Source organism: Aspergillus costaricaensis (genome assembly GCF_003184835.1).
Source record: "Aspergillus costaricaensis CBS 115574 unplaced genomic scaffold BO79scaffold_1, whole genome shotgun sequence".
NCBI lineage: Eukaryota > Fungi > Ascomycota > Eurotiomycetes > Eurotiales > Aspergillaceae > Aspergillus > Aspergillus costaricensis.
The window spans coordinates 120,229-144,510 of NW_020291801.1; the positions used below are offsets into that span (position 1 = coordinate 120,229).

The 24,282-nt window shown below is 50.7% G+C and overlaps 10 protein-coding genes across 10 annotated transcripts in view; 6 read left to right on the top strand and 4 right to left on the bottom strand.

Annotated features, from left to right (window-relative positions):
• BO79DRAFT_233905 (proline-specific permease) overlaps positions 1–638 on the top strand; it is a gene marked incomplete at both ends in the record, with an annotated part of 6,326 nt that extends 5,688 nt beyond the window's left edge. Inside the window, one exon of the mRNA XM_025684315.1 lies at positions 107–638. Within this exon, the coding sequence (XP_025544874.1) occupies positions 107–638 (532 nt within the window). The remainder of the gene's footprint in view (positions 1–106) is intronic.
• Positions 639–1,837: 1,199 nt separating this feature from the next.
• On the top strand, positions 1,838–2,594 carry BO79DRAFT_241632 (uncharacterized protein; the record flags this gene model as incomplete). The annotated part of the gene is made up of 3 exons (XM_025685142.1): positions 1,838–2,037; positions 2,223–2,334; positions 2,365–2,594. 3 exons carry the CDS (start codon positions 1,838–1,840, stop codon positions 2,542–2,544), a joined length of 492 nt encoding a protein of 163 aa, XP_025544875.1. The 3' UTR covers positions 2,545–2,594.
• A 1,859-nt stretch (positions 2,595–4,453) lies between these two features.
• On the bottom strand, positions 4,454–6,918 carry BO79DRAFT_308 (uncharacterized protein). The gene is made up of 3 exons (XM_025689051.1): positions 6,834–6,918; positions 6,316–6,739; positions 4,454–6,174 (listed from the first exon to the last, which is right to left on the bottom strand). Exons 2-3 carry the CDS (start codon positions 6,631–6,633, stop codon positions 4,504–4,506), a joined length of 1,989 nt encoding a protein of 662 aa, XP_025544876.1. The 5' UTR covers positions 6,634–6,739; positions 6,834–6,918; the 3' UTR covers positions 4,454–4,503.
• Positions 6,716–7,329, bottom strand: BO79DRAFT_294 (uncharacterized protein). Its single transcript, XM_025689029.1, has 2 exons — positions 6,834–7,329; positions 6,716–6,747 (listed from the first exon to the last, which is right to left on the bottom strand). The coding sequence occupies exon 1, from the start codon at positions 7,235–7,237 to the stop codon at positions 6,884–6,886; it is 354 nt and encodes a 117-aa protein (XP_025544877.1). The 5' UTR covers positions 7,238–7,329; the 3' UTR covers positions 6,716–6,747; positions 6,834–6,883.
• A 5,747-nt stretch (positions 7,330–13,076) lies between these two features.
• BO79DRAFT_331 (uncharacterized protein) lies at positions 13,077–14,023 on the top strand. The gene is made up of 2 exons (XM_025689083.1): positions 13,077–13,272; positions 13,322–14,023. Exons 1-2 carry the CDS (start codon positions 13,211–13,213, stop codon positions 13,788–13,790), a joined length of 531 nt encoding a protein of 176 aa, XP_025544878.1. The 5' UTR covers positions 13,077–13,210; the 3' UTR covers positions 13,791–14,023.
• Positions 13,918–14,605, top strand: BO79DRAFT_345 (uncharacterized protein). The gene is made up of 3 exons (XM_025689105.1): positions 13,918–14,082; positions 14,139–14,258; positions 14,357–14,605. Exons 1-3 carry the CDS (start codon positions 14,044–14,046, stop codon positions 14,516–14,518), a joined length of 321 nt encoding a protein of 106 aa, XP_025544879.1. The 5' UTR covers positions 13,918–14,043; the 3' UTR covers positions 14,519–14,605.
• BO79DRAFT_205977 (uncharacterized protein) lies at positions 14,502–15,083 on the bottom strand. Its single transcript, XM_025681883.1, has 2 exons — positions 14,822–15,083; positions 14,502–14,759 (listed from the first exon to the last, which is right to left on the bottom strand). Exons 1-2 carry the CDS (start codon positions 15,074–15,076, stop codon positions 14,727–14,729), a joined length of 288 nt encoding a protein of 95 aa, XP_025544880.1. The 5' UTR covers positions 15,077–15,083; the 3' UTR covers positions 14,502–14,726.
• Positions 15,084–15,997: 914 nt separating this feature from the next.
• BO79DRAFT_162530 (uncharacterized protein) lies at positions 15,998–17,708 on the top strand. The gene is made up of 2 exons (XM_025679073.1): positions 15,998–16,619; positions 16,739–17,708. The coding sequence occupies exons 1-2, from the start codon at positions 16,404–16,406 to the stop codon at positions 17,450–17,452; spliced, it is 930 nt and encodes a 309-aa protein (XP_025544881.1). The 5' UTR covers positions 15,998–16,403; the 3' UTR covers positions 17,453–17,708.
• Positions 17,709–17,750: 42 nt separating this feature from the next.
• Positions 17,751–19,175, bottom strand: BO79DRAFT_184294 (ribulose-phosphate 3-epimerase RPE1). Its single transcript, XM_025680316.1, has 3 exons — positions 18,823–19,175; positions 18,496–18,747; positions 17,751–18,326 (listed from the first exon to the last, which is right to left on the bottom strand). Exons 1-3 carry the CDS (start codon positions 19,063–19,065, stop codon positions 18,063–18,065), a joined length of 759 nt encoding a protein of 252 aa, XP_025544882.1. The 5' UTR covers positions 19,066–19,175; the 3' UTR covers positions 17,751–18,062.
• A 1,300-nt stretch (positions 19,176–20,475) lies between these two features.
• On the top strand, positions 20,476–23,971 carry BO79DRAFT_205980 (uncharacterized protein). Its single transcript, XM_025681884.1, has one exon. It carries the CDS (start codon positions 20,762–20,764, stop codon positions 23,720–23,722), a length of 2,961 nt encoding a protein of 986 aa, XP_025544883.1. The 5' UTR covers positions 20,476–20,761; the 3' UTR covers positions 23,723–23,971.
• Positions 23,972–24,282: the final 311 nt, after the last annotated feature.

Below are 24,282 nucleotides of genomic sequence, written 5' to 3' on the forward strand. Positions count from 1 at the left end.
GGGGGGGGTGGCTCATTTTATGGCTCTTTCATCTCTTTCTTTTATGAATCATATATACTAAATATATACATATCATTTTGTATACATACTGACACCATCTGAACAGAAAATTCTGGCATCAACTGCTCCGCAACAAGTTCACTGCCATAAGCAACTACATCACTCGTGATATTCTCGGTCTGGCTAAGTCGTCCTTCCTGGAACGATATACCCATGTGTTTTGTGTGTTTCTCCTATCGGGTATTCTACACCTTACTGCGGACGTGGTAGGGAATATACCGATGGGCGAGTCTGGCGCTATGGTGTTTTTCTTATCTTTTGTGTTAGGTTACATGATTGAAGATGGTGTCCAGGCTGTGCGGAGGAAAAGGTTTCAGGGTTCAGCAACCTCGGAAGCGGGTAGCACTAATAGTCAAAAGGAGCCAGAAATGTGGAAAAAGGTTCTTGGGTATATCTGGGTTTTGACCTTTCTGACGGTCACATCGGCGGCGTATTTTGAGCCGGTGCGAGAGAGGCCAGAGAGGCAACTGGCTCTGGTTCCTTGGAGTTTTGTGGGAGTTATTGGGCTTGAGATGACGGGGGCGTTGGTTGTTGTGGGTGGAGTGCTCTTGATGGTGGTTTTTAAGGTTGAGGTTTGATAATATACCACATTGATGATGGAGTGTCTTTATTAGTAGAGAAAATGGAGGGATCAATACTACTGCTAGATCATCATAGTAACATGATGATACATAGTATAACCTCTTATCAATTGAGGTTAATATGTTCATCTGCTACTTGCTCCTACTACTGCTAGGTACTACGTGTGAAGAGTATATCCAAGGGAGCAATCATGAAGCTTTTATACTAGCATTTGTTTCATCTCATGAATGAAATATTGCTGTGATTTTATTCCTCTACCCACTCAATCCGCGTGCACATCTATGATCACACTGACAGCTTTGTCTATATTCATCATGATTTGCATAGATAGCTACCTACCCAGCAGAGAGAAGCATACGTCCCCACGCTCACCTGCAGCCAAGCCCAAGGGAAATGGTTGAATGTTCTATGAGGAATTTTATTTAGGTGAAAAGTTACGTCAAGTGCGAAAACCTCAATCTACTTACGTACAAGGAAAGAACGATCTACTCCTGCAGGGCCTCGTGGGTGTAGGCAGCGAGCCACTCAGCTCGGCCAGAAGCATCGGGACAGCGCATTAGTTATGAATGCTGCCTAGCCCAAACCCGCTCTGCCAGATTGAACGGTACCACCAATCGGAGAGACCGTTATTGGTTGGATTCTCCTGGCGGTGGGCTTGGCTTTGGATTCAAGCTTCAGACGGAAAGGGAACTAGAGTCGCAGGTGCCCCTAGCCATGACAGCTGCAGACTCTGCCAAGATGTCCAGGATTCTTCTTCATCAACGGTAAATGCTTCAAATGCAGTCTACACTGTGTATCTGTATCACATTGTGGGTGTATCATGCACAGATGATGGGTCATTTCGGGATGATGGCAATTACTGGGGTAGCCAATGCGGCAAAAGGGGAAAAGTTCACAAGTCATCAATTAAGAAAAGCGCCATGAAGCAAAGAGGATGATTCACCTCCCTCCCCGTTCCAAGCACCACCCCGGGTTCCTAAACACATATATCCGGGATCACCATATTGAACAGAAAGGAGAATAGAAGAGGTAAAAAAGAAAAAAAGAGCATTCCCATGGGGGCACGACGAAGGAAGACAACAGTAACGCGATGGGTAGATTAACAAGAAAATAGACAAAAACCGCGTAGCAACTGCAGCTGTCACAGCAGCGCTTCCCGGCGCCCCTGGACTCGACCGGTCTAGTGTAGCACGCGATGAAAGGGGAATTTATCGTATCGTCGAGGTCGTATATCGATCGTGAGAGCTCGGTTGGTCGCGCAGCCCTCGCTACATTCGAGGTAGCACCCGTAATCGATCACAGCTTAACACATTTCACAGCACTCGATGCACTCGAAGCAGCATTCGCAGGATTCCTCACACAGGAAGCAGCAGCAAAGCGTGGCCAGGCTAGATGGTAAAAACGGTCGGATTAGTAAGATGCGGTGCGACGAAATTTAGCAAGGGTGAGGCCTACCAGGCACCGAGACATCCGCGGTCCTTCTGCTGGGGAGGAGGCTGTTGCTGGTATTGCATCTGTTGTCCGGTCAGAGTCCGATCGCATGACTGCACATAACTCTGGTATCACATACCGGAGGGTAGGGCTGCTGGGGGTATCCCTGGGGAGGATAACCACCCTGCGGAGGCGGATAGCCCTGGGGAGGGTACCTGTGCGGAGACCAAGTCAGAACAATGCGCAAATCCGGGGTATGATGTAAGTAGACACTCTGCGACCGCTGGCCAGCCCAGGAAGAAAAAGACCAGTGTCGAAAAGCTTGGTAACAAGCCAGTCTCAAGACGGGTTCCTGAACCAACACGCCGCGGTCGCTTTGAATCCGAATGGCCGGTGCAAAAACCACAGGAGATCGGGCGCAATGGAGGGCGAAAGACTTACGCCTGGGGCGGGGGAGGAGGGCCGTTGTAGTATCCGGGAGCGCTCATTGTGAAGGAAAAGAGTCTGTGTGTAGGAATAAAAGATAGGACTGGGTCAGCGTGGTGAACTTGGCGGTTGACAGTAGCGGATGGAAGAAAGAGAAAGAGGATGAGTGAGTGGACGGAGTGAGTGGACGGAGGACGGAAGCCCAGCCTTGCGTTGGCCAATAAAAGGGAAATAAGCGTACCTAAGACAACGCCGAGTTCTAAATGGAGTCGATGGAAAAGCGGAAAGGTAAGAAAGGGGGGGGGGAGAAGAGGAAGAGGGAAGAAGAGGAGGAAGAGAAACGATCGCTAGGGGTTGGAAAGGTGAAAGGAGGCGGAGAAAGAGGAGAAGATCGCTGAGCCGCCGTTCAGGTCTTTTAAGGTTTTGGTTGGTTGGATGAGAGAAAGGAAGAAAGACAGTTCAGACAGTCAGACACAGACACAGACACAGACACACGAGAGAAGGGAAGACCACTTATTAAGAAAATTACACTCCATTCACACTTCCCCTGCTCTTCTTCTCGTAACATACCTTACAGCAATCAAGGTCCCACGAGCCAATAGTGAGCAGTAGTGCAATCCTGTTTACGCCCCCACCCCCAACTAGAAGGGCGCCAGAAAATCCTAGCCGCCCATGTCTACCCAGCCTGAAACAGGGAAAAGCAACCGATGAGTGACTGAGAGAAAGAATGGAAAATTATTAATATTGAATCCGAAACAAGTGCTATCTAAAGCTATGTGATCATCTGTCGTGATTTCCTCCAAAGTGCAGAGAAAACTGAAGTGAGAGAGAGAGAACCAGCTCTCCCTCTCCGACCGAAGGGGACCGTCAGCCCATAATTACAATACATACATACTGGTCTCATACGCAGCACCGCCCGGACTCAGCCACATTAGCGCAGCCCTACAGGACCCAGTTACCTCCAGGCACCAGCCACGACAGTTCCTGCTATGATTGATTTGGGGAATTTGTCCTGGAACAACTGTCGGACAACCCCTTCAGCGGTCGGGGCCAGCACTGTCTGCCTACCAATCACCGCCCTGGTGTTCGGGGTTGCGCCCCACTGCCATCGCCCACGGGCGATGGCTCAGGGAATGAAAGGTTAGTTGTCAGCCAACCGTCGTCGGCTGGACGAAGGATCGCCGCCATCATTGGCAGGAGGGCTGCCCTGCAGTTCCACTGCATGCCCCGGCGCTCATGAGACCCCTAAAATTGCGCCCAATCACTGCGCCCAACTTCGTGGCAGTCGGGTGCCGGCACAAAGCCACGCCCCGGCGTCACCGCCTACCTGCACCGCCTACCATACGGTCACCGCCCGTGGCATCTTCGAGCAGGGTCCCTGCGTATCTTAGTATCCTTTAGCAAGAGTAGGCTGCAGTTACCAAAATAGGTCCTGCAAAGTTGGCAGTGGTCTTCCCCATCATACCCTAGTCCCGAGGCTTGTACTCGGGGGGACCGTGGCTCTCATGCACGACGTGCATTAAATCAATATATTTCACGAATCTGAGACTGGCTGATTGACTGCTCATCATCACACATTATGTCGTAGCGCCCATCAGGGGCATCACCAGGTCGACTTGGTCGGCCCTCTGGAGTCCGAAGAATGAAGAGAAGAGAGGATAGAAGATAGAAGAATCACTGAAAGAAAAAAAAGTAGAAGAAGAAGAAGAAGGGGGAAAAATGAGAAAAAATGGTAGGAGAAGAATTAGAAGAGGAAAGATTAGGAACAGGAAAGAGGAAATGAGAATAGAGAAAATGAGAATAAAAGAAAAGCCAGTGAGAATTTATCACACGAAATATAGGCGAAAAGTGCAATGTGAAGAATATGGAAACAGCCCCAAAAAAATCAAGGTTCAAGATGTATAGTATCAACAAGAAACCCAAGAGTAACCAAAGATCTAGTCTCAAGCCCCTCTGGGGAGGTAAATGAGAAAGCGATCAGCCGCTGGGCTGAGGTTTATACAATCACACATACGAGTCGATCTCAGGTGGTAACGTCTGAGAATCGAAGTAACAAGGAGCAGCATCCATCGATGGGTCCATGACCATCGTCGGCATCGCAGTGAAGGACTCAAATCCGTTCACTAATGTCGAGTCCATACCCTGGGAAGAGATGTCTTCGACCGACGTCTGTGGCAATCCAGAGAACGCAATGTCCTCAGAGGCCGCAGGCGGAGCAGCCGCCATGTCATCGCCTAGCGCATCCTGGTCAATATAGTTCTGGGCATTTTCGAGGACAATCTCCTCTTTCTGCACCATCCAATGCTTCAGGACATCCATGGGAGGATGATTTCCACCGCCCTTGCCGCCGCGCTTCTCGCTGTCTTTGCCACGACCACCACGGCCTCTTTGGCACGGGTTGAAGTGAGTGCGGCGAAGATGAGCGGCAGCGTTGTAGTTAGCACCGTATCTTTTGCCATTCCGACAAGCCTTGCAGTTGGCCAGGAATGTCTTGCCAGGAGAGATGTCAACACAAACCCAAACCTTGCGAACAACGGCATGGACCCGCTCAATGTGTCGACGCAGCTCGTGCTCTCCGTGAAAGCCATCCGGCTGGTCGTTGCACATGTTACAATACGTCTTCGGTCGTGGGGGCCGTTGTATCGAGGCCTTGGGAATGGCTGCAACCTCTTTGGCAGTACCATCCGATGATGAAATGCGAATCATCTTGTGCTGCTCAGCCACCTTGGGGGGTGAGCTGCTGTGCGGCTCGGCTTTAGGAGCAATGGGTCGAGTACCCTGAACGATCTGTTCTTGGGTCCTGCGAGCCGCCCTCGATGGCTGAGAGAGAGACGAGCTGTCGCTCTCGACAGACATAGAAGGCCTCATCTCCGTCGCAGTGGACGGAGAAAGTGTAGGAATGGGTGGATGGAAGGATGTGGAGGATGGAGCGGAGCAAGAAAATGACATCGAGCCAGAGGGCTCAGTGAAGGGGAGGGGGACTTCGGGGTTTGGGTGTCGGTGCATAGATGAGAAAGAAGCAGGGAAGGGGACGTTCATGGGGGAGGTGGAGGTGACGAATTCAGAGGGAACGGAAAATGAGAAATTGGAGTCCAGATTCGGTCCCGAGGAATCGAATCTCATCATTCCCAAACCTCCGCACAGCGAGTCCGTAGTGGTACTCCTGCTCATTTCCACGGCAGCCGGCTGGACCGGCTGCTCGACCATGGTGGGGTTGGACATGGCAGTGAAGTTCGTCGCCATCAGGTCAGGCTGGCCCTGATTTAACTGGGGTTCTTGCCGAAGTCCAGACATCGTCGAATCCGCAGAAAGCGCCATAGAAAGTGCCGAGACGTGTCCCTGGCCCTGGAAATCATCCAAGTACTGTTTGGCGTATTCGGAGGGCGTGTACTCGTTGACATGGTCAAGGCGGCGCTGCACACGCTGGGGTCCATAGGAGTGTCGAAAGCCCGTTGCAGGGGTTGTCAGCGACGGACGGTGAGCAACCGGTATCTGCTGACTCTGCGAGCGGACCATAGCCGTGTGCCGGGAGGAGGGCCCAGGACCAGAGTAAGAGACCGAGCTGCCTTTCCGAGAATTCGTTCTTGAGAGGCGTCGAGTAGTCTCAGGAGCCGCTGGCGAAGACGCATGAGACAGTTCGCGCGTCAGATCAACGGTCACTGGAGGTTCCGGAGTCTGCCAAGTGTCAATCCAAGGACTGTTGGCGGGAGATGACAGAAGAGAAGAAGATCATGGAATAGCGCGGGAGGGACAGAATGGGTAAAAACGCAGGTATGGAGGAGAGGCGGGAGCAGAAGACCAAGATAGATCACATACGGTGACTCGTCGTTTCGGTGGAGGAAGACCAGAACCAGGTAGGGTCCGGGGGGTATCCTGTCGTAACCGTTTCCCAGATTTCTCGAGAGCCGCGCCGCCATCTTCAGGAAGACCAGAACCGGGAACCGGGCGATAACTGGACGAGGCGACAGAGGATATGGAAGAAGAGGCCGTGGTGGTCATGAACTGACTTAACCGCTGACTCCAAAGTTCGTTTCGCTCTGATTCCGGAAGATGGGAGTGTCGATCCAAGAAAGCGTCCCGATACCCAGAGATGGCCCTTGTGAAGAGTTCGTCGTCGGCCATGGTGCCAGCCATAGTGGGTGAAGAAGTCCTCGCTGAGTGCTGCCTCTTCTCACGTAGGATGAGCGAGGAGGGAGGTGCTGCTATCAGTATCAAGTGACTTCAGGGGATTGGAGAGGATCTCTAGAGCTAGCGCGATTTAGTATATGCATGGCAGGAGAAATCCCTCTTGGTGACTTGCACCTCAGAGCGACCACGAGAGGGGAAGGACTGACTGGAATATAGAGATAGAGAGTAGTAGAGAATAGCCCGATAGACACTGAGATCAACAGGGCAGGCACTGAAGTGTAGAAAGAGGAGTACACGGCAGAAGGAGGTAAGGCCGGTACAGATAAGATAGAAGGGTCGTGAGAGGTAAGATAGTAGGGGAAGGGAAAATTGTTGAACGAGATGAGATGAGATGAGATGATGGAAAGGGAGGAGGAAGAGAGTAGGTAAGAGAGAGAGAGAGAGAGAGAGAGAGAGAGAGAGACAGATGGGGGGAGGAGATATATGAAGGCGCGGTGGAGTAAGAGAACAATGGGAAGTGCCAGATGGATGTTGACAAGGAAGATGACGATAACGATAAAGAACGAGGAGGCAGATGAGGTGGGAAGAGGTTATCAATTAAATGGAGCATCCACCATCCCCACACCCGGGTTGGTCGAAAGGTCCGGAGAGGGTCAAGGATGAAACTAAGGTGAGAATGGATTAGGAGGAAAGCAAAAAGCAAGAGGAGGGGAGGGGAGGCAGAAAAGAGTAGGGGAGAAATTGGGTAAGGTACGAATGGTGGATGGAACGAGCATGAGTGAACAAAAGATCCGTCAGAAGGAGAAGCAGTAGTTGCAGGTTAGTTTAGGGAGTTCATGGCCCATCGAGAGGTTGAAACTGGGCGGGGATGGAAAGATGGAGGGAGGGATTGGAAGCCTCCCAGATGAGTCCAGACCCTCTTGGGATGGCCAGGATCTGTCGCAACTTTTTTTGGGAGGAGTTGAGTTAGGTAGTAAGTTAGTAAGTACAGTAGTAGTAGTATGGATGTATTATGATTTTTCTCGATTTGGGTGACTGATTTCTTTAATTCTCATTCGATAGTTTTTGCTTTCCCCATTTTGATCTCCCAATTTGACTTTTTATTTTGATTCTTTTTCTTTAAAAAATTTCTTCTTATTATTTATCTGTGTTTCCTTCTGTCCCCTCATTTCTTTTTTACTATTTCCTAAAAAGGGAAAGTATCAGGATGAAGAAGAGGAGGGGGGGGGAAAAGTGTGAGCGAACCAAAACCAGAAGAAGTGAAAGAGGTAAGAAAACTAAAATAGAGAAGAAGGAAATAATTATTATTGTTGTAATTTTTGGGGGAAAAGAAGGAGGGAGGAGGGGGAAATCGATTCACCGTCTGGGCCGAAGATGGTGATCAGAGCGCTAGTGCCGAAAAGAGAAGAGACCACTTAACTAGGTACTAACCAGTGGCCGTCAGTATTATTTTTTTTTATTCTTGTTCTGGGGAAAAAGGGAATAGGGAAAGGAAAAGGGAAAAATAAAGAGATGGATGGAAAGCACACTAAGCACTGTAAGGTAGGAAAAAGAAGGACCGACTCAGGGAGAGAACACGACCAACCCACGTCCAGCAGACCACTAATGACGGCCCTCAGTCAGCAAAGGGAAAAAATATGGAAAGACACACCACCACCCAAGTCAGGACTAGACCTACTGGGAAAGGTCAAGGGGAGGGTGACACGCTGACTGTTCAACAGAGGCCCGAATGGACCTGGTTGCAACGGGTTAGACACATCGATCGGACGAGTCGCAGTGGACGGACAAACACGGTGTGTGCGCCCCAAAGTGAGGCAGCGAAACGGATTCCATCGTCATCGACCCGGACCAGCAAAAGCACCTGCTGCGCTGGAAGGGCCATGATCAGTCATCCGAGTGGTTATGATGGGTTATGTGCACGGGATTATTATTACTACTACTGTACGGAGTCCGACAATGACCAACTCTCCTATGGAGTCCCAAGCTAGTCTGGTTATTATTATGGGGATTAGCTGCACCAGCCCATTTCTGCTGGACTTTGATACGCTGTACCCGGTCTGCTGCAGCGCCTACGGCGGTACATGGGCTTGAAAGAATCCTGGGCCTGTTTCCCCAGCAGTGGTTCCGCAAGCCTCAGGTACCTACTGAGTCTAAGGTAGGAACAGTGACTCCAGGTTGAGGTACCTGAGTATGGTAGTCCTCCCACCAGCAGTGGCTTGCTGCGGCGGAGCAATGTACCAACGGTCCGGTTGGTGGCCAGTGGCAGGCCTCCTGCGCCCGTCTGCTCCGTACAAAGCACCCGGGAAGTCTACCAACTTTCCCCCCTTCGACTCTACGGCTGCCACGTCGATGTCAGGCTACACCCGTTCGGGCTTTTCTCGTCCCCATACTCCGTACATACTCCTACACTACCACCACAGTGCTCGTCACGGCCAACTCTAGTTGGTCTTACTCCTCTGTCAGTTGGTGATGCGCTTGCAAATGACGAGCCAGCCGGAACTCAAGTTGTCCCTTATCGCGGTCGCTTGTTGTCGTATCAGGCGCGGCAGCAGAATAACTGAGAGAAGTAAGATCTCCTGAACAGTTGAGCACAAACCTCCTCTACGTTGTGTCTGGACACGACACTTTGGAGTCGAGTCCAGATGAGCAAACCCCAAGGGGCGATTGGGTATCAACAGCATTTGTTGTCGACCCCAGGCATCCCATTCTTCGTGGCTCTAGATCTTGCAAAAGAAGAAGCCGGTGGTCATAGTATATAGCAACAACTTAGGCAAGCGGTAGTAACCTGGGTACAGTCCCCGGGCCCAACCCGCGGTACCACGCGGAAGACATCCAGGGTTTGGCTGGCGTTGTCTGCACATGGCCGTCCAAGAATGACACGAGCTGGATCAGGTAATTATTGGCACGGACTGCTGACAGTAGTCTGCCCACTCTATGGTCTCTAGGGGTATGGTGGCTATGGAGCGCCGTACCAGAGAGGTGACGAAAATCTTTCGTAAACCCAGCTGCTAGAATATTTCCCGGATCTTCCTCTGGCGCCGTGACCGGACGATCTCAAGACTATCGACAATGGACCGATCATTTGGGGAAGGGGGATTGTGTGGGGCGGATGAAGATGCCGCCCAATACGCGGGAAGGGAGACCAAGTGTCACGTGTTACACGTGACTCTCTCTCCCAATCAGGACTAGATCACTGACAGCTGAGAGAACAGCTTGACTACTACGGATGTAGTACTTACTATTAATCGTTCACTCACGGTGGGATAGGAAGAACAGTTGGTCCATGGGATCAACTAGCCCATCCTACTACTTACTCAATGAGTTAGTCGAGGAACGCTGTAAGTGACTAAGGGTTGCTGCGGATGGAGTGGTCTATGTGCTGGCGTTTCACCTCCACCCTGCCAACACGATGATAGAATCTAACCAAATCATGATGGCTTAGGAGTTAGGAACGCGCTTCCCCCCCCCCTCAAGCTCTCACCGAAGGCAAGCGCTTTTGGCGGTCAACCGCTCCTCCACCGTTGTTTCAGAGTTCCAGCACCCACCACGAGCCCACTGCAGAGTCACCGCTTTTTTGAGGCCTAACAAGCGATGACGATACTACGGAGTTGAAGTGACCACTATGGACCGACTACTGCACCGTAGGAGTCCATAGTGTGTCCCCGAACGGGTAAAGCGCCGTTTCTGGAACCGGCTATCGTGTCTGAACATGGCTCGAGCCAATGACCGACGGCGCTCATAGTGTCTCTTCCCGAATGAAGAAAACATAGCCAGGGAAATCAGGGACTAGACTAGATACGTGGGATACTCGTGTGCAGAGTTGCTACTCCACTGTTGTCTCCGGCTTAATCTGCGCGGGTGGAGGATTTGTTCTAGGAAATCCCCCTCTTGCCGATTCTCGAAGACATTCGAATCTCCGGCCCTCGCTGGTCGGCAGAACGGAGTACACCGTCGCAGTATGAGCAACAGCGGGGTATTGAGTTGAACCCGTGAGTCATGCGCACACTGGCTCAAGCATTCACCACTTCGTCCTCAATCTAGACACTGTATCGAAGAAAAACGACTGGGGGAATAATCATTAACTCTACGGAGTAAATCCGGTGGCGAATGTGGCTTCTCTACTGTCTTGTCGGTCTGGAAAGTAGTTGTTACCTCTCAACTGCATCCAAATACCGAGACTGCTTCGTAGTAGTGAACAACCAACAATCAACCCCACGATCGGTGAGGGAGAAATTTGTTGAAGTTTGGAAATTGCTGTTGCCTTTCAACAGATCAACCAGCATCGAGCATAGTAGTATGTCGGCGATGAACTGCGTCATTGCCAGTTCTGCCCCTCCTGACTTCATCCCGCTTCAGTTTTCTTCCCATCCCCCCCCCCACCATTTTTCCTATCGTCCGATACGGATACATTCTTCACCAACTCCCAGCTACTCTGCGAAATACACACCGTTGCTGGCAGGCAAACACAATTCGATAGCACGATATTCTAATTGACAAGAACTTATTCCGTTACAAATCGTATATATTGAACACCGTACTAGTGCCACTGATCGGATCTAAAGTAGTACTATATATACAAGAGTAGTCTTCAACCAGTCGCGCCAGAGCAAGCGAAACCAGTGAAAGTATCATGATCATAACAACAAAAGGACAACTACTAGTATCTTACACCATCAAAAGCAACACCAAGAATAGCAATACTAAGTGCACAGCTCATGAGTAGAGTCCTGATGACAGACCATAGTACCAACACACACCACGTGATAATTACTACTTCGATAACGAATACCATCTAGTCAATAATAGTAGCCATCCCCATCCACTTAGTACATGACAACAACCCTACAATCAGATGTATGTATCTACTAAAATTACCCTTTACAACCAAAACAAGAAATCCTATCCCTAGCCCGTCTCCCAGAAAGTGGAGGGCGATAAGTAACTACGGATTTACTACCTACCTTACCAAATATAGCACCAAGTCCGGGAACAACGGGATTTCACGAGCAATCTCAATTCACGCATCCGAGAGTAAGAGTGAGATACTATGCAATAATGCGACAATTTTCTCAACCAGTACGGAGTAACGAAAATGACTCGTTTACGGGAAATAAGCAGAGAGAATGCATTGATTTGAAAAGTCAAAGCGATGAATGGAAAGCAACTCACCTATAGTACAACTGTAAAGTATATGGAGTCAATGGAGATGATGATCATACGGTCCTCTCCTCCTGGCTGGCATCAAATGACAAAGCTGATGGAACTAAACTAACTCAACTAAACTAGATTGCTAGCTAGCTAGCATTCGCTGCGCTCACAACTTGTTTTTCACAGTTCACACCAATGCACTGTGATAAGTCTTAGGCGGACATTTTAGATTTGTTGTAGGATGTAAGTTAGTTAGTGTTAGTGAAGCCAGCTGGGCGACAATGTTCAACGATGCCTGCCTGCCTGCCTGGTTCTTGGATTATGTTTAATACGCAGGTACTTTTTCGTACCTTGGCCCCGATCGACTTGGGCGTTGTCTGGAGAAGCGATGATGATGATAATGATGGATGAAAAAGGGAGGGGAAAGAACAGAAAACGACAGGGGGACAAAAATAGATGCGTGACGCTATTCCGTGGGCGTCATGGTCGGTGGTAGCAAAGCACCCCTATTCGATGGGCGAGGGGATCGGCGGGCCCGCTAGACGTTCTATGATCGTCCAATTTCCCTGAAGGGGGTGGGATGATAGGCTGGAAAAGGCTTTCAAAGTGGTCCACTAGTTCGTACCATCTGTGATTCCATGCAGGATGCGCATACAGCAGCAGTGTGTGCTGCCGGTTGATGGTGGAAAAAAGCAGGGAAGAAAGTTTTTGGGTTGAGAATCCCCCTCCTCTCTCTCTCGGTCTCTCTCTTTCCTCTCTCCAGGTTTTAGTGTATGCCTGACTTGGGCAGTTGTCACGCTAACTTATTTCCGAACCAAGGACCTTGCAAAGCTGACATTTTTATCCCTGGAGAATAGTTAGTAGTTAGACTAGGTAGTTGGTGATTGTGTCTGTTTGCTTGTTATTTCTGTTTGGGTTTTTAATTATTATTATTATTATTATTATTATTTTTTCGGGTCGAAAGGGGAAAGTATCTAGACTTGGGACAGTTACCGAACATTGGAAGGTTCCATGGGACGCCCGGTTGGCGCTATCTTGCCAAACTGCAATTGACAGCGAATCATTTAAGATTTGAGGCCGGAGCTGTTGGGCCACCCGCCCTTCCCATAGAAACGCGGACGGTCGAAAGGATTCAGGTCACTGCACTTAGTCTACTAGTTACTTAGGTCACCAACACCCACCTCTTTTTTCGCGCCAAAAGGCTAAACTTATCATCTTACTTGAAACCACTATGACAACATCTTCGCTGGGGTGATCGGAAACGGCTGCCGCCCATGCCCAACCAGTCCTAATTAGTCAGTTTTCTGCCTTACTCGATCCCTGTTCAGGATGTGATCGAGTCAGGCTATGGGCTGAGACTGGAGATTCGGGCAACGATAATGGCTTGGAAGACGGGACAGAAGAGGCGAGATCAACCCTCGATGTGTGAGATCTCATGAAGCCCACCAACTGGCTGGGACTGCGTAGGCCCGGTTGGCCAGGGCATCTGAACGCTCGGTATGTTCAAATGATCTGGCCGATTGATCCATGCTGATACGAACACCAGTTATCCTTGTTTGGGCCGATCCTTCGGTGTATTGACAGCTAGGAAGGACTGCCTATACGTGCAATTCACCAAGTTTCGGACAGCCCGCCACAGGCAGGCCTGGGCGTCCTTCAAAAGCGAGTCTGGAACGGCGTTTAGCCAGCCGCTGGGCCAAATATCAGCTCGTTGTCCTCGCCTGAATGGGTGCTATGACCGCCAAAGGCAACGGGATTCTATGCCCTGGGCCGGATCTGTGTCTTTGATTGGATCCCACATTGAAAATTCCATGATGACGCGGCTGAACAAGTCGAATATTCGTGGATGGTCTCACTTCCTCAATCGTTGCTTTGCTGCTTTATTGCTAAGCCTTGCATTGCCTGAAGGATTAACCGCTGAGCCTTGTTTCGTCCAAGTGGCTGTGGCGATGCTCCGTTGCAACGCCAAATGGCGCATCTCCAGGCTAGACTTGTCAGCTCTAGTTGTCAGATAGATCCTTGCAGATCGGTGTAGCTAGTATGATGAGTACTCTGTACGCCGAGTAATCCTCAGCCACGTACGAGGTGCAAGACTCTGGAGGAGAGGTACCATTCTTTTAGCTCAAGCGGTTCTAGACTGGCCATCGGCTATTCTCGCTTGTCTTCGCGGACACTGTCCCTTTCACAAGGAAGTTTGATACAGCATTTCTGCCACCGCGTTGACGTCGACATCTGCGCCACATTACTCTGCATTTGATTTAAATCAGTATGCTTTCATATTGTCACATTCGCTTCGGTAGGCAAATGGTGAGGTTGTGATGGCATGCACTGTGGTATACATTGCAGTGTGCTGATAAGAGTAGCAACTAGGCAGGTACGTCGATGGTACCATCGGAGCAGTCATCATCAGGCTGTGGCTTCAAATAGCTCTGGCTGTTGTTACTACTAGAATAGTCTGCATCCTTCCGTTTCTACTTCCAAATGTTAGCGGAACTCTGGCATCAGGGGAATCGGATAAGCTTAATTTGTTCAAAAGTCCTCGTTTTATCTAAAAGGGTGACAGTTGATAACACCAATACAGACCCTCAATCAGTTCTGGAGGAAGTCACTTCATGAGGCGATGTCGCTGTGCCTTATCTACCGAAACTGCGGAAAAAAATCTTCAAAAGCTGACCCTTCCTGTTGCATGAGGTCCTCAGACTTTAGCATTTCGATGCGTTATTGCCTTGCGATCATCTTATAATAACCCTCGCAATCTTCGCCATTTGCAAATTTGATTGAGTTCTTGAGTTCGCAAGGGGGACAATCAGTATTTCTTTCATGATCACAGGCCTCTATCGAATTTGTGACATCCTTTCGATGTCCGCACTATACCTGCGGTCCTACCTTACCACCATATAATTCGTTGTGGAAACACTATTTCAATTGATCCGGGGGCCTCGGTGTTATGTTCAAAGCATTTTCAACTTTGTTCGTGGTGTCGACTGCAGCAATTGGGGGAGTCAGCGTCATCATACTACTAGTAAGGCACGAATATATATAATACCATGATATCTTTTGACTTCATTCCGTAATGTGCATGGTTATCAGGCCATTGCTTATTGCCTGGTATTGAAGTGACGAAGTACTTCATGGTACATGAAACGGCTCTATGCACAACTATAGGAGTCGTGTTGCTCGTCAATGGTGGGTGTTGAGAGGGCTCACCCGAGAGCTGACGGTGAGGTAAATATGGGGAAAGACACCGGCTACCATAAGGCATGATGGGAGAAACAATCGGGCTAGATTGTCTCAAGGGCATGTTCAAGGGTCTGAACTGCTACTTTATCATAGTACACAAGTACGTGACAAAAAGCACCCAAGTTGATGGGGGCGTACTTTGTACTTAAGTAGATTTGACGTTCAACTAGTCCCACCTCGCCACCATCTACATGGTACTTTATAGCTCCAATCCCTGTGAATTAGTGTTCTGCAGCCCTTCTCGAAGCCGTCTTCAACGGCGTAGCTATGTGGTCATTGCGCAACAATCATACCACCATACCAAACAGGTATTGAGGAATATCAGATGCTTCTTGGCCTCTTCTACACTTGCATCATATACGCAGCCAGTCGACATATGCAACTCACGCGGGCCATATGCATACCTTCGTGCACTCACCGGCAGACGTTCCATTGTATTGATTTGAGACAAAATTGGTTCAGCGACAATGCTTGAAGATTTGCAAGAGAGCTGGCGAACAGCTAGACGATGAAGTCATGGGCCGTTGGAACTACGATAGCTCACTTTTGGGCCCTGTACGATCAATGGGACCGTGACATCAGACGTGCCACTTATCTTGCGACAATCGAAGACTCCACCCACTTTTTCAGTTGCAGTGTCGACTCGGGGTCTGCCATTGCGCAGGCAAAAGCGCGAGAAAAATAACCTTGGAAGCAGCCGATCGAAGGTGGAGAAGAGGTCGGATGGTACCGAGAGGAGAGTGGAGGAAAAGCCTGGTGTGTAGTTGGTACAAAATGAGGAAGAAAAGGACCATAGTTCTTTTGTGAGATAGTGACGAGAAAGATGCACTGACGTCAGATTGCCACCCTGGAATCAGATCCCCCACAATTGCAAAGAGGCTGTCACGACATTAGTCTGTAATCACTAGGGCCGATTATATAGGGTCGGCTCTTGCCTCTTTGCGCCGCATCCTCCACCTTCTTTCCAGCTGAATATATTCACCAGACAATGAAAGGGTCAATCCAATAATTAATTCATTTTCTGTCAATTTACATACTACACTCTCTTCCAATAATCTACTCGAAACTGCATGGACCACCATTCCACGTGACCTATCTTTCGCCGGCCTTAGGAAGCCACGTCATTCGGCGGTGAAGCGCTTTTTAAGTCCCTCACTTTTTCTGCCCCTTAAAAAAGAACAATCGGGAAGGCGCGCCGTCGCGCTGCTGCAAAAGGGGAAGCGGGCCTCCATCAAAAGCGATCGTCATCCTCGTCTTCTTCCCCTCATCCTCGTCCTAATACTTTCCTCTCACTCTCTACGTTCGATATACTCTCTTTCGCCATCCACCATCTGATTTTTCCCCGTTCTTCACCCCTACGATCGGATTATCTCTCCTTGTACATCAACATGTCCGATCCCACCCTCTATCTCTACACCTCCCTGACTGCGGGGTCGTCCCACATCGTCACCGCAACGGCACGCCTGGAGACGATTCTCAAAGCCAACAAGCTCCCCTTCCGCGCAATCGATGTGGCCACGGACGAAGTAGCCAGGAAGCTCTGGGGCCGTCGCTCCAAGGGCAAGAAACTTCCTGGCTTGGTGAAATTCGGCACTGTTGTCGGAGTACGTATTCCTCCCCCATCCCAGCGCAGAGAGGCTCGCAGAGAGGCTAGGTGGCTACTACTAGCGACGGATGCTCAAATATATACTGTAGACTACCAGCTAACATCTTCAAATAACAGGACTTGGAGCAAGTTGAAGAATGGAATGAGTATGGTGAGCTGAGGATGCAGGTTAACAGTGTCGAAGACATCGACAGTATTCCCGCAACTAGTACTCCGATCGCACCCCCCTCGGCCGCATCTACCCCCACCCCCGAACCCACTACCCTCAAACAGAGCACAATCAAGATTCAAAGCCCCCCGTCTAAAGAGACCCCGAAAGACACTGCCATCACGGCTGCTATGCGCCAGGCTAGTGGGGAGGCCGCTGCCAAGGCTAAAGGTAGCGGCACTCAACCTGCCCCGGCTAAGGAACCTGCCCCAGCAAAGGAACCTGCCCCGGCAAAGGAACCCGCCCCGGCAGTTACAGAACAAAAAGAGACCCCGAAAGAGACCCCTGCGGCTGGCGAGCAGTCCCAAGCAGGCAAGGAAGATACTGTACGTGGGAACGAGGCTGCTCCCGATACTCAGGCTAGCAAGCCTAAGCGGCCGCCTCTCGTGCCCGAGGTAGCTGCAGAGTCGTCTGCTAATTTTCATGCTGATGCTGCTGAAGCTTTAGGAATGGTTCAGCACCACCGTGGCTCCATCATCTCCGCCACTTCCAAAGAAGAACAAGAAAAAGTTGCACAGGACCTGCGGAAGTCTATTTCCGGGGGTCAACAGGATCTTCTCAAATCCTTGAGGGAGGATAATGCGGCGCGGACAGACCAGGAGGAGACGATCGAAGAAGAGTAGGATTGGTGGTGAAACCCAGGATGGGACCCCGGTCGACAGAAAGCGCGGGCTGCCAAAGTCAACGGCCGGGGTTTTGCGGTTGCATTCATTTTGAGACGACGAATACGACTCAGCGTCCTAGTTTCGGTTATCGCGAGACTCTTACCGTTTATCTTCGTTCCCTGTAAAGATACCAGCTTTCACTGTTGCTTGCTTGCTTGCTGTTTATTTCTTTCTTTGTAACTTGTTTTCAATGCTGTATATGTTCGAACTGGACTCATTTCCCATTACAAACATAGTTGATGATCCCGCTGTTTACCTACTCTATCCGAACCGTATACCCAACCCATAACCTTCTAAATATGCCTGAACGCGCATCATCCGCCCGTAACCGATCAAGTACTCTTTGACCCTTTTTCGCTCATCACATGTCGACAGGGAAAACACCCGAACAAGGGCCCATGAGAATTCTGTAAGGCGCCAGGAAGAAGCTAGAAAACGCAAAGAACAAATTAAAAATGCGAGCGATCGCAACGAAAATCGTGTCACATGAGCCGGAAAACTTTTGTTTATGGTTTCCTTCCCCCCTCTTCTATATTTGATTATTTATTGAATTATTATTCGTTTCAGTTTACTCCTTGCGATACTTGTTAACAGTCTCGCGGAGCTTAGCGATGACGTCGGCGGGATCCTGAGCGCCAAAGACGGCCGAGCCCGCAACGATGACGTTGGCGCCAGCCTCAGCAGCCTGGTCAATCGTGCCCAGTCCCAAGCCACCATCCACCTCGATGTTGAGGTCAGGGTATTTCTCGCGCAGAGCTTTGACCTTGGGCAGCTCGGAAGCCATGAACTTCTGACCACCGAATCCGGGGTGAACGGTCATAACAAGGACCATCTGATAGTTGCCAAGAGAGATAGCGTTAGCATGTTGTTACGTACTCCGTAGCTTGAACTTTAACCAACATCTCTCTCCACTATAGACTAGTAGTATATGGATGTGGGGTATGCTCCGCAAAGATGTGCGGAGGGGGGAAATTTATGGGGATGTAGTAGGTTCAACTCACATCCGGACGTTCTTTCTCGTTCTCATTCGCCAGAATATCCCAGAGCACGTCGACGGGGGTATCGGGCTTGATGGCAATTCCGGCTTGCATGCCCTCGTCGTGGATATAACGGATCAGGTCCTTGGGGCTGGTCTTGGTGGTTGTGGTGTTGTCGGCGGGACTGGTAGCGGCGGTGGAGGAAATGGCGGCTTCGTAGTGGAAGCAGTAGAGATCACAGCCGGCGTCTTTGAAGTCCTTGACCCATTTGTGGGGCTGTATGGGGAATGAGCATGAGCTTGAGGTTCATTGAGGTATGTACGATAGTGGTAGCAAGGGAGCCAGACGCACCTCCTGAATCATCATGTGGCAGTCAAAGGTACCCTTGCCGTGGGGTTCGGTGGGACGAGCAACATGGGAGCGAATCTTGGTGACGACGGGGGCGCCAAAGGTCATGTTGGGGACGAAGTGGCCGTCCATGATGTCGACGTGCAACCAGTCGGATCCTTGGGCGATCTTGGTCGAGCATTCGCTGCCCAGGGTGCCGAAGTCGGCACTCAGGATGGAGGGAGCAATGATAGCTGGCGGGGACATGGTGGATAAGAATTGAGGAAGAGGAGAGAAGAGATTTGGAGGTAGGTAGTAGGGCTAATTGGTTTCTGGGATGAAGATATGAAGAAGATTTAAGAAGGAATTTATTTAAGATTCGGTATTATGCGGTACCACCGGAGATGGAGGAAGTGGAGGGGCACCGGATTTATAGTTACGGACAATTATTATTCTTATGACGGGTCACCGACGAACGAGGGGCGCGGTGAAAGGAAATGGGGGGGAGGGTGTGGGAAGGGAGTGCCACACCCGGGAGTGGATATCAAGAATAGTATGGAGACTCCATCACGGCCAAAAGGGCAACGAGCCATAAGTCAGCCGGATGTTGATATCACCGCCATTTTTTGTAGTATTCAGTTTTTGCCTGTCGACGTCAGTTCAATCCCTCCGGAGTACCCAAAAGGGAAATCTGCTGCCCGTCGATAAGGGCTAGGGTCCTGGATTGCACGTGGGGGGAAGACTTGGCTGCAGCCCGGTGGAGGCCTGGGTGCCTGAACACCCGGTCGAGACTCGCGCCCAATGCATGTCACGGGGTCCTCCCCAACTGGGAATTGGCCATCCACTTGGCCAGTAGTGCACATCTCCTTGTCCAGTTCATCCATCCTCCCTGTCGTGACCATCCTTTCCGATGCCGACACGCTGGTCCGGTGACTCAACCATCTCCCCTTTCAGTTTGCCGTTGGGATTTGTACGCGGACCGGATTTCCCTTTTCTGTGCTTTCCTGCGGCAGTCGACAGCTGGCCCATGCTCAATAGTATGTGAGTGAGTTGGCTTATGCTAGTTAAGCTGGCTGTGGCTGGGTTACCCGCGCTGCTTATCATCATCCCATATCTACAGTAGTACGCCCTCTTTCATCAATCTCTAGCGATGCTTGATCATGATGATTCGAAATCAAATCCTTAGTCTACTAACAAGTCCACTACCACTGCCAATCCACCCATGGCACGCACCGGCAACGGCTATTGACCACTTGGACTATCTCCGGCTGCCCATCGTTTTCTAAAGATAGAGCACTGGGCGCTTAGAGCCTGCCAATCACACGAACACCTCCCCCATCACACACAGCTTCAATCTCTGGCTGGAGGGCGGTTCTTTGCAGACACAAAGATCTTCCCCCCACGCTGATTGGAACGCTTGCCTCCCGAGTCCGTCCGTTGTCGCCCATCATGGCTGGCCGACTGCTCGGATTCGTCGTGGCCGAAGCGCCCATCATCCTACCACCAATGATAGCATCTTCAGCTTGTCCAGTGGCAGGGATTACGGGTGCTTTGTGCGCAATGTTGCAGTAGTTCCTGCAGGTCTGGTGATGGTGGGAGGGTGTTCCCTCCAGATCTCCCTCCCTTCCCCTCTTTCCAGCGCTTTATTAGTAGAGCGAGCGCTACCGGTCACCAAAGGTGATCTTCACCTTACCCCGTCTCGGTCGGATTCTTCACCACCTTTTTCTTTGTGTTTTGTGTTTCTGTCAAGTTATTGTGTTCTCAGCTCTGGTAGCTGGGTAATCATTCGTTCTGCTAATTCTCTGATATCGTTGAACCGTTGATCGGTGTCAACTGCAATCGAGATACCCTAGCTGCTTCGTTGGATATACGTTGTCTAAGTCGACTACTGCTGCATCATACCCTGCATCCCATATCGTAATCGAAGGAAGGATAAGACTAGCATTGGGCACATTTGGGCATCATGACGGACGTATACCGTCCCGCAACGGGCAGATGCCCACCTCTGCGACAGGTGCGAGGAACGAGGCTTGATACGATAGTAGAGGACGCGCGCGAGGCGCATTATACAGACTCTACAAAGCCTGTTGCATCCAGTGCCAAGCAGACAACACCAAAGGCACCACAACCTCCACAGCCACCACAGCTGAAGCTCAAGACCAGCGGGCTTTCATCAGTGTCTCGACTGCCTCGATTCTTCTCGCCAATATCCGCAGGCTCCGTCTCCTCTTGTTCAGACACTGAATGGCAGCGTCAGATGCAGCCGTTTGAAGACCTGTACGATGCAACGGATGACGATTCGGACATCAGTGATGAGTGCACTTCCTTCGCTAGCACCCGACCAACAAGCTTGGTGACACCCACGACGCGTACTTCGGTTTTTTCTCCGGTCTCCCGCAGCCGGTACCCTAGTCTCACGATACCGTCGTCCACAATGTGGCCATCACTGCATGGTGCTGCAAAGAGCTCTCCGATTCCGCCAACTCCGCCGCCAAAGATTCCTGTCTCCCCAGCCGCCCTGTCAATGCTCGCCCATTCGGTGCCGGCCGTGCATGCCCCGCCGTCCTTGGACGGAAGTGTCTCCTCTGACCAGGTGTCAAACATCAGTGCTCCAGCAACTCCAGACCTGCAATCCCTTCCAGACAATGACTGGACTGCGCAAGACGTGCATGTTCGTCACGAACTAGAAGATTCACAGGATGAAGATCTTGAGGCCGAGCCGGATACCCAAAGCATTCAGATCGCTATTGAGAGCGCCAACGAGGACTGGCGTCAGGTCTTGGGCAGGTTTCCACGGATCCCGGGCGGCCAGTCGACCGCGTCGTCAATTGACCTGGATGCGGAGCCAATAAGGGGAGATACACCATCTGACCGGGGCGTATCTCTTCCTGCAGATGCCTTAGAGACACTGAGGCACATCTCCCTCGATGGAACTCCAGATCCCTGGTCGGAAACTTCTGAGTCCAACGAAGAGATGTGGCAGATCCGTATGCCTCCAGAACGCCCGCGCAGTGCCGATGATGCCACTCCGGCGTCGGAACTCTCAGGGTATAGTTTCAGCAGGCTGAGCATACCCTCACCTGGTGGCTTCTTTGCTTCACTGGGTCCACGAGCACGTCACACGTGGTCTATCCCCTGTGGAAATAAACCTCCGACTTCTGCCACTGCCGAGGGCTTTTACAAGCTACCATTCTCCCGGACCGAAGGGGAGGTAGTTGAGCATGTCATAGAGTACCCCGAACGGACGACAGAAGAACAGCTGACAGCCGTGTATGATCCCATCGGACCACCCACCGCTATCAGAATTCCCGAGGAGAAGACGCCCAAATTATTCGATCAATTCGATGATCAAGCATGCTCTGAGGATGATGCTATGGACGATGCTCTTCCGCCCATCGGCCCGGACGATCAGTACGAACGAGACGAGGACTATGAGAGCGAACTAAAGCAAAAGGCAATGTCGGGTTTGGACCGGACCAGCGATTGGCTGGCAGCCCAGGCTTCTTACCTTTCAGCTCTTAACGAGACCAATCCCGTGAACATGTTGGATGAAGAGGCTTACAACGAGGAAGTTGGGCCCAAGACCGACCGGCAATCACTCAATCAGTTAAGCCGGAAGCAGTCGGTTCGTTTTGCCAAAGCTCTTCCAGAAGCACCCAGCTCTCGCCCCTCTTTACTAGCGAGTAGAGACTCCATATACTGGCGCGGATTCAAGGCGGTCCAGCAACAGTCCGGCAGTCGGGACACCTTTGTGCATCGGAACACGAGATTTGATGCTGTTCAATCTGTCCGACTGGGCTTAACAGATGCGCACATCAAGCGTTTGCGTGGAAACTATGAGATCGCTCGTCCGGAACGTCCAGCTTATAAAGGGCCCTTCTCATTGGCGCCTCGCAACTCAACAATGGACTCGGCTCTGGCAGAAAAGGCCCAGTTCTCCATAGTTGAGAAGGAGCAGACTGTGTTGTCTCAAATTCGTCAACCGATGTGGGCCATGGATGCTCTGAGATATATCAACGGGGGTCGCCTCATTGTGAGTCCTGCTCTGAAGCAGCTGTCCAGCACGCGTAAACGAACTCCCCGTCAACTACGGATCCTCGACCTCGGCGGACACGCCTCATGCGAATGGGCTTGGCAGCTGGCTCACGAGTATCCTCATGTTAAAGTATATACCGTCTTTACTGAGCATCAGGAAGTCAACCCAGGCATCAAAGGACCTCCCAATCACCGGCACCTTCCTGTATCCCAACTGTGGAAACTGCCGTTCGCCGACAATAAGTTCGATGTGATCTCAGCCCGCTCTCTTCCTGCTTTGTTGAAGAAAGAATGCCCGTCTGGGGAGACTCAGGACCAGTATGACCTTTGCCTGAAAGAATGTCGACGCTGCCTCAAGCCAGGTGGTTACTTGGAGTTCTTTGTCATGGATGCAGAAATCACACGTGCTGGCCCGCAAGCATCTGCCAGGTCAGCTGAATTTGCGTCCGGTCTCAGGGCTCTGGGTTACGACCCGACACCAACCAAAGGCTTTCTCAGTCGCTTGCAGAAGAACTTTGCGGATGTGAAGCGAGCCTGGATGTTCCTACCTATGGGTACTGAGCCGGTCAAGTCTGAACCGCCCAGGGAGACCCCCGATCCGAGGGTGAAGAGTCTCATTGAAGAATGTGAAGCGGTGCAAGGCCCAGTCGGGAGCACGGCAGATATCGCCAGTGTTACGGGTGTGCTAGGTGGCTGGATCTGGGAACAATGGCTTGTAAAACTGCAAACAGAACTGGGAATGGACCAACAAGACCTGCTGGCAGGTATTGGGAGTGTGTTTGATGAGGGACGCAAGAACGGTGCAGGCTGGACCTGCTTGTCGGGGTGGGCAGTGAAACCGAGGCCGAAGAAGAAGAAGCGTCACGGACGGAAATCTAGCAAAGGCTGAGCCGCGCTTCTCCGTCCATTCTCTTTCCACTCGACGCTGAGGTTTCATTCAGGCTGCCCAAGGTACACTATGAACCCCAAGCTGCCCTGGTGGCGCATCTAATGTAATAGCGGGAGTTGTGTCTTTCTTATCGCTCTTTTCAAATACCCCTTTGTTTATGCGGAATGAGAGATGATGAATGCAGATTGATGGCTGGTGGACACTAGGGTGGATAGCTGTTGACAATGACACTCACTTGATACCCAGCAGATCGATATTATATATTTTGTAGCTATACTAGTAAGTTGTTAGTACAAGTAAGTAGTAGGTTAAATCTGAGATATGCACCCGGCGAACCTGCTGTCTACGTCTCGCATACCTGAATCATGCATATTTGACTTTCAGGAAATTGACACTATAAGCATGCTCCAAACTTGACTAGAATACTCAGAACAAACCAGTGTTGATTCCACGATCAAATGTCATAGCCAGCATAGCTGACACGCCAATCACGTGACCAGGTTACAATGCTCAACACCAAACCGCAGCATCATACCCGCAGCTCCAGATAATCGCATATT

Excerpts from the sequence above, each read along its gene's own strand:
- BO79DRAFT_184294 (XM_025680316.1), bottom strand. The coding sequence starts at position 19,065 with ATGTCCCCGCCAGCTATCATTGCTCCCTCCATCCTGAGTGCCGACTTC. Across the intron at positions 18,748-18,822 it reads GCCACATGATGATTCAGGAG|CCCCACAAATGGGTCAAGGA; the intron begins GTGCGTCTGGCT and ends TTCCCCATACAG. Across the intron at positions 18,327-18,495 it reads ACGAGAAAGAACGTCCGGAT|ATGGTCCTTGTTATGACCGT; the intron begins GTGAGTTGAACC and ends GGCAACTATCAG.
- BO79DRAFT_162530 (XM_025679073.1), top strand. The coding sequence starts at position 16,404 with ATGTCCGATCCCACCCTCTATCTCTACACCTCCCTGACTGCGGGGTCG. Across the intron at positions 16,620-16,738 it reads AATTCGGCACTGTTGTCGGA|GACTTGGAGCAAGTTGAAGA; the intron begins GTACGTATTCCT and ends TTCAAATAACAG.
- BO79DRAFT_205977 (XM_025681883.1), bottom strand. The coding sequence starts at position 15,076 with ATGCCCTTGAGACAATCTAGCCCGATTGTTTCTCCCATCATGCCTTAT. Across the intron at positions 14,760-14,821 it reads TGAAGTCAAAAGATATCATG|TCGACACCACGAACAAAGTT; the intron begins GTATTATATATA and ends CAATTGCTGCAG.
- BO79DRAFT_308 (XM_025689051.1), bottom strand. The coding sequence starts at position 6,633 with ATGGCTGGCACCATGGCCGACGACGAACTCTTCACAAGGGCCATCTCT. Across the intron at positions 6,175-6,315 it reads CACCGAAACGACGAGTCACC|ACTCCGGAACCTCCAGTGAC; the intron begins GTATGTGATCTA and ends GACACTTGGCAG.
- BO79DRAFT_331 (XM_025689083.1), top strand. The coding sequence starts at position 13,211 with ATGAAGCCCACCAACTGGCTGGGACTGCGTAGGCCCGGTTGGCCAGGG. Across the intron at positions 13,273-13,321 it reads CCAGGGCATCTGAACGCTCG|TTATCCTTGTTTGGGCCGAT; the intron begins GTATGTTCAAAT and ends TACGAACACCAG.
- BO79DRAFT_205980 (XM_025681884.1), top strand. The coding sequence starts at position 20,762 with ATGACGGACGTATACCGTCCCGCAACGGGCAGATGCCCACCTCTGCGA.
- BO79DRAFT_345 (XM_025689105.1), top strand. The coding sequence starts at position 14,044 with ATGCTTTCATATTGTCACATTCGCTTCGGTAGGCAAATG. Across the intron at positions 14,083-14,138 it reads TTCGCTTCGGTAGGCAAATG|CAACTAGGCAGGTACGTCGA; the intron begins GTGAGGTTGTGA and ends TGATAAGAGTAG. Across the intron at positions 14,259-14,356 it reads TTCCGTTTCTACTTCCAAAT|ACCCTCAATCAGTTCTGGAG; the intron begins GTTAGCGGAACT and ends ACACCAATACAG.
- BO79DRAFT_294 (XM_025689029.1), bottom strand. The coding sequence starts at position 7,237 with ATGCTCCATTTAATTGATAACCTCTTCCCACCTCATCTGCCTCCTCGT.